Raw genomic sequence first — 7,059 nt, forward strand, 5'->3', positions numbered from 1 at the left:
TCTGTTGATCACAATAAATCGTCAATCCCTTGCCGAGTATTTTTAACGTTATTTGTGATAATAAATTATTTATGAAATAAATGGCCCTTTAATGAACTTTCATATAACTAGTGCCCAAAAATATAAAATATAAAATGTTATTTTTATTTACAAAAATTTGTTTTGCATTATCATCAGTTTCTTGGTTATAAAAACTAAATTTTCATTTTAAATTTTATTATGCTTAAAATCACTTTATTATTAGTTACTTAATATTGATATAAAATAATGTTACTGATATACTTACAACCTTAGGGTTTACAAGTTTTTTCATTTCATAGAACTTGCGCTCCAGAGAGAAAAGGCTTATCAAGGCAACAATTCTAAACCAAAATTTTAAAACTAAATTTTTTTAGCTTAAAGACGAGTTAAGACAAAAAACAGTAACCAATTCTGATGCTGAACAGAACTTTAAAAAACTATGATGAACAGATGAACATTACACTCTCGTTGCCTAGGAAATTAGTATGCCTTTTTAATCCACTTCTAGAGTAAGCTTCCGAGATAAGTTGTTAATTTTTTAGCCTTTCTTAAATATTATTAAACTTAACCAATTTTTGTTTTAAAATTTACCATGTGTACCTATTGCTGTCGACTCTCTTGCCTTTTGGAGCGCGAGTTCTGGAACACCTCTATGTATGTATGTAAAATAAAAATAAAGAATGCATTATGTAACAAACAGTGGAAGTGCGTTTAAAGTCTTTGTGCAAAGTTAATAAGTCATCAGTTTTTGTTTCCTTTTCGATCTAAATAAACCGCTCTCTCTAATCAAATTCTTAAAAAAAAGCAAACGAGTGTACTTATCTTATTTTGATTTAAAATTTAAAAAGGAAATGTTTGCTTACAAAACAAAAACGCTCTAAATATAAAAAAAATTATTCAGCAACTACACTTCCACGATTCGTCTCCAGGCGTTGGGGTTTTACTAAACCCCGACCAAATATGTACTTCTCAAGAATTATAATTGGAGATTCAAACAGCAAATAAAAAACCAGCGACATCGCTGTAGTGACTGCAAAATCACCCCTAAAAGCGTGCATCTGTAACATTACAAAAAAAAATCGTTTATTTTATCAATAATTATCAATATACTTACAACGGCGATATGCGAAAATTTCATATTAGTTTTCATAGAGGCATATCTGACCAAGATTACCGCGTAATGGCATCGATAAAAACTGGTCGATGGGTTGACCATATCCAGAAACACATAAAAAGATAACTCCAGAAAGGAAGAGGGCCCAACCGGGGCGATCAAACCCCATGTACAAAGCGTTTCCCCAAACATCATCGTACGCCACATTTCTAATAAGAGGGAACCCAGAATAAACACAGGCCACAAGACCTGTCACGCAAATTAACCACAGAAAACAAGCTGCAAGCTGCAAGAAAATTGTTAGTTTTTGAATTACCAAACATGATACGTACTTTGGACATTTGTATTTTTAGTTCTTTCTGTTTAATTTTATAAAGAAAGTAGCCTAGAATCATTCCGATAACATAAGGGCCAAACCTTCCATAGGTTTGTTTATAATATATATTCATATAGTCAGCTAAGTTCGGACCATACATTATTCCTAGATCCAGTGAATACCCGAGAGCAAAAGGTACAATACATCCGGCGACAGCTAAAAATCCTAACACTCCCAACATCGGTTTTGGCCATTTATACAAAGGTAGAAGAATAATTGGTGAAAGTAGGTAAAGTTGCATGTCAACGGAAAGGTACCATCCTTGCGGTGAGCACTGTAAAGCACAAACGTAACAAAATTCAATTTTTGTTGATTTTTTACGTTTCCATCTTGTACATAATTGGTCACATACAAGAGGGTACTCCACCATCCTCGCTTGCAGTTTTCGGATAACATTGTGCCCACGATTACCCAAAAGGGACCTGTGCTTAAGTAAGGTGCAATGTACAAATGAATTAACGCCATGGCAGCTAGAGCTGGTGTTAACCGAAGATACCGATGAACATAATAAAGAAAGATATTAAATTTCACCCCTTTATCCATTGACTTTAGATACGTGTAGACAGTTACCAATCCTCCAGTGACAAAAAAAGCGTCCACTGGTATTGTAAATTCCAACTGAAACATACACGCGGGATCTGCTAGCATCTGCAAAATTTTGTACTTTCGTAAAATTCCAAAAATCACCTTGTTACCTCAGCATAAGCGCCAACGTTGTACAACGGAGCAAACACAATGTGGAAATATACATGCCCTATGATAACCCATAACATACTCAACACTCGAATTCCACTGAGACATAATAACTGGTCTGAATTCTTCGTTGTCTTGAAGATCTTGCGACCATTGGTAAAAAACGAAAAGGCAATAAACAACTCGTGTGGGACCTCTGCAACGATAATAGAAACTCCACACTTCAAAAAAAAACTGTTTACTTTTTCCAGTGTAGTACAAGTAGAGATCAAAGGCCGTAGAAACAGCAGCTATAGATAGAAATATAACAAAAACGACGATGGTTATAATACTACCAGTTGATAAAGCTGGTTCTGTTGCTTTAGAATAACAAAATTTCTCTGTGTAAGTCAACAATCCTGGAATATCTTTAGCCGCTACAGTGTGAGGAACACAGGCCGCCCAACGCAAACCGCTATAGGCCGGACCAAACTTACCAAGTTTTGGATTAGGTGGCTGTAAAATTTCATCAGTTTTGGACAATCAAGGCTTACTGATAAAACACTGATAAAATCCTGAACAATTAGTACGAGTTACTTACTATTGAAACACTAATGTTGAAAGCATCAAAGTATTTTTGTGTTTTCTGAGTTAGCATTAACGATCCAAGACAGTACTTCCCATAAATATCATTGAAATGGATCTCATAACATTCGTCAAAATGTCCCAAGTCGTAAAAGTTTCCTCCAAGAATTCCAGAAGAAAGTTTTGTAGATGCATCAAAAACTAATCAAAACTTTAATCAATCGATACAACCTTAAGTAATTCTTACATAACCAGGTTGGATCTATTTCTATATTCGTTTCTGGTATATTTGCCCGAAGGGTTGTTTCAAGCTCTTTAACATTAACCACTTCATTAACAAGTCCATCGTAGATTTCTTCATAGTCAATTCTGCCCGTCACTGGTACGAAGAGAACGCAGCAAACCGCTGCAATTAAAAAGATCATGAGTACCGACTTCTGACTTAAAAGTTCTGACTTATATTGAACTTGACAACTATCTAATATAGACTAAGTGGTACTCTAGTTTTATCTTTTTCGTTGTTTCAAGTACGTACCATATAACCATTCTGATAAACAGAAACAAATAAAGTGCTTCAAAACTTATTTTTTAATGATACTCATTCTACGAAGTTTAGAAAAATGACACTTAATTGCAAGCAAAGGCGCAAAATTACGTTAAGACTCAATTTGGTACGGCTGTGACGCAAATCAGATTATTACAGTTCTGCTTAAAATGGCATTACGTATAAAAATATAAAGCTATAGTACCACTTAACCAATATTGGTAAGTCGTCAAGCTCAATGTAAATCCAAACTTGTAAGTCAGAAGACAATAACCAGATTTGCGTCATAAGAACGTCACAAGAAGTCACCATAGCAGGATGAGAAAATCTGACGGTATTCTTAATTTTTCAGATAGTGATGACGACAAAATGTATCATGTACATGGAATATAAGATTTTTGTCAAGAAAAGCTGGTAGCATAACATAACACATGCGCGTTTAGTAACGTCATGCAAAATTTATATGCTATCATTTGAGCAAAGATAGAAACTTTGAACTATAAAATAAACAAACAAGTGTATTTAACTTATTTACTTAAAGTTTGGTTACAAAACAAAAACACTCGAAACATGAAAATATTTATTCAAAAACTACACTTCCGGTTTCGTCTTCTGGCGTTGTGGTTTTACTAAACCCCGACCAAAAATGTATTTCTCGAGAATAATAATTGGAGATTCAAACAGCAAACAGAAGACCAGCGACAAGCCTGTAATGACAGCAAAATCGCCCCAGAAAGCGTGCATCTGTAACATTACAATAAAAACGATAGTTAAGTTATTATCAATGAACTTACAACGGTGGTATGCGCAATTTTCACACTAGTTTTCATCGAGGCATATCTGACCAAGATTACCGCATAATGAGTCAAGTACATGGAATACGAAAGTTTGGCTAAAACCTGGAAGATTGGCATCGATAAGAACTGGTCGACGGGGTGACCATATCCGGAAACACATAAAAAGATAACTCCAGAAAGAAAGAGGGCCCAAGCGGGGCGATCGAACGCCATGTACAAAGAGGTGCCCCATACATCGTCATTCGCCATATTCTGAAGTAGAGGGAACTCCGAATAAACACAGGCCACAAGACCTGTCACGCAAATTAGCCACAGAAAACACGCTGTAAGCTGCAAGATAATTGTTAATTCCTGAATTACTACACAAGTTACGTACTTTAGACATTTGTATTTTTAGTTGTTTCTGTTTGATTTTGTAAAGAAAGTAGCCCAGAGTCATCCCGATTATGTAGGGACCAAACCGTCCATAGGTTTGTGTATAATATTTATCTACGTATTCAGTTCCATTAGGACCAGTCATCAGTCCTAGATCCAATGAATACCCGAGAGCAAAAGGCACAATACATCCGGCGAGAGATAAAAATCCTAACACTCCCAACATCGGCTTTGGCCATTTATACAAAGGTAGAAGAATAATCGGAGAAAGTATGTAAAGTTGCATGTCAACGGAAAGATACCATCCTTGTGGCGAGCACTGTGAAGCACAAGCGTGATAAAATTTAATTTTTGTTGATTTCTTACGTTTCCGTCTTGTACATAATTGGTCACATACAAGAAGGTACTCCACCATCCACGCTTGCAGGTTTCGGATAACATTGTGCCCACGATTACCCAAAAGGGACCTGTGCTTAAGTAAGATGCAATGTACAAATGAATCAACGCCATGGCAGCTAGAGCTGGTGTTAACCGAAGATACCGATGGATATAATAAAGGAAGATATTAAATTTCACTCCTTTATCCATTGACTTTAGATACGTGTAGACAGTTACCAATCCACCAGCAACAAAAAAAGTGTCCACTGATACTGTAGATTCCATCAGAAACATATTCGCGGGATCAGCTTGCATCTGCAAAAGTTTTGACTTTCGTAAAATTCAAATAATCAGCTTGTTACCTCAGCTAAAGCGCCAATGTTGTACACCGGAGCAAACACAATGTTCGAATATGCGTGGCCTATGATAACCCATATCATACTCAACACTCGTATTCCACTGAGACATAATAACTGGTCTGAATTCTTTGTTGTCTTGAAGATCTTGCGACCATTGGTAAAAAAAGAAAAGGCAATAAACAATTCGTGTGGGACCTCTGCAACGATAATTTAAACTCAACACTTCCGAAGACAAAACGGTTTACTTTTTTCGGTGTAGTACAAGTAAAGATCAAACGCCGTGGAAACAGCAGCTATAGTCAGAAATATAGCAAAAACGACGATGGTTACAATAGTACCAGTTGATAAAGCAGGTTCTGTTGCTTTAGAATAGCAAAATTCCTCTGTGTAAGTCAACAATCCTGGAATATCTTCAGCTGCCACGGTGTGAGGAACACAAGCCGCCCAACGCAAACCATTATAGTCCGGACCAAACTGACCAATTCTCGGCTCAGCTTTCTGTAAACTTTTGTCAGTCCTATACAATTAGAGCTGCGGTACTCACTAATAAAACACTCATGTTGAAAGCATCAAAGTATTTTTGTGTTTCCTGGGTAAGCTTCAAAGTTCCAAGGCAGTACTTTCCATAAGTATCATTAAAATGGATCCCATAACATTCGTCAAAATGTCCCAAGTCGTAAAAGTTTCCTCTAAGTATTCCAGAAGGAAGTTTTGTCCACGCGTCCAAAACTAATCAAAATGTTAATCAATCGATACAATCTCAAATAATTCTTACATAACCAAGCTGGATCTATTTCTATGTTTGTTCCTGGTATGTTTGCCCGAATGGTCTTTTCAAGTTCTTTAACATTAATTACTTCGTTGACAAGCCCATCGTAGATTTCTTCATAGTTAATTCGGCACCTCACTGGTACTAAGAGAACGCAGCAAAACACTGCAATCTGAACAATCATGATTACTGACTTCTGACCTAAAAGTTGTGACTTATATAGGGTTTGATGATTGTCCAATATTAGTTAAGTGGTACTCAAGTTTTATCTTTTTCTACGAAATCCCAATTTTGGAGTTACTTTCAAGGACAGATTTTAAGTTGAGTTGCGGCAGTAATCAGATTTGCATCACAGCGATACCAAGTTGAGTGCTTGCAGTTAAGTATTGTTGTTCTAAATTTCGTTTGCGTTTATCATATTGGTTATACAATAGTATTTGAGATTTTCTAAAAGCCAATTTATTAAAATGGACTATATTTCAAGTGAGACTTTTATCTGATAAATTGCTTATCATTGTTCATCAAAATGGACTATATTTTAAGTGAGGCTTTTATCTAATAAATTGCTTATCTTATCATTGTTCATCGAATTATTTACTTTAAAAATTTTTGTTTTCTATTGTTCATAATCACACTTATTACGCGTGTACACATTCCTGATTGTCCTTGCTACATAATATACTTTTTTCTAAACGTTACACAAAAAATCACTATTTTTTAGTCGCTTTTAGACAGTAAAGGCGCCCATTGTCAAAGAAACACTGTTTCTGCCTAGACAGAAAATGTACTTTTTGTGACTGTTACTATTTGACACTCCCATTTTGAATGGCACTTACACAATTTTAACCTTAAAACTCTTTGAAACCAATGTTTTTCACAGTGCCTAAATGTCATCAATGACAACTACATACATCCATATTTATAGTTCAAATTGCGTTTGCTCATTTTTGGTCGTAGAACTATTTCGTTTGTTGAAGAAGTAGTATTTGTTTTTTTGGTCAAAAAGTGGCTTTTGCTGTCTCGCAATTTTGCTTACGCTCGGCTACGCTACGCTTTCCATTGCTACTGC

At 35.7% G+C, this 7,059-nt stretch overlaps 1 protein-coding gene and 1 pseudogene across 2 annotated transcripts; both read right to left on the reverse strand.

The window, feature by feature from the left end:
- Positions 1-314: 314 nt before the first annotated feature.
- On the reverse strand, positions 315-3,222 carry LOC148168624 (nose resistant to fluoxetine protein 6-like; annotated as a pseudogene). Its single transcript, XR_015770716.1, has 8 exons — positions 3,016-3,222; positions 2,785-2,969; positions 2,447-2,699; positions 2,207-2,400; positions 1,833-2,159; positions 1,468-1,785; positions 1,136-1,421; positions 315-1,079 (listed from the first exon to the last, which is right to left on the reverse strand). The product of XR_015770716.1 is annotated as a nose resistant to fluoxetine protein 6-like (transcript).
- A 681-nt stretch (positions 3,223-3,903) lies between these two features.
- Positions 3,904-6,174, reverse strand: LOC148168625 (nose resistant to fluoxetine protein 6-like). The gene is made up of 8 exons (XM_088046231.1): positions 5,997-6,174; positions 5,766-5,950; positions 5,467-5,719; positions 5,225-5,418; positions 4,851-5,177; positions 4,486-4,803; positions 4,107-4,439; positions 3,904-4,056 (listed from the first exon to the last, which is right to left on the reverse strand). Exons 1-8 carry the CDS (start codon positions 6,172-6,174, stop codon positions 3,904-3,906), a joined length of 1,941 nt encoding a protein of 646 aa, XP_087902357.1.
- Between the last annotated feature and the right edge of the window lie 885 nt (positions 6,175-7,059).

This window comes from Gnatocerus cornutus, chromosome 9 (genome assembly GCF_029298725.1).
Source record: "Gnatocerus cornutus isolate USDA-ARS CGAHR chromosome 9, icGnaCorn1.1, whole genome shotgun sequence".
Taxonomy (NCBI): Eukaryota; Metazoa; Arthropoda; class Insecta; order Coleoptera; family Tenebrionidae; genus Gnatocerus; species Gnatocerus cornutus.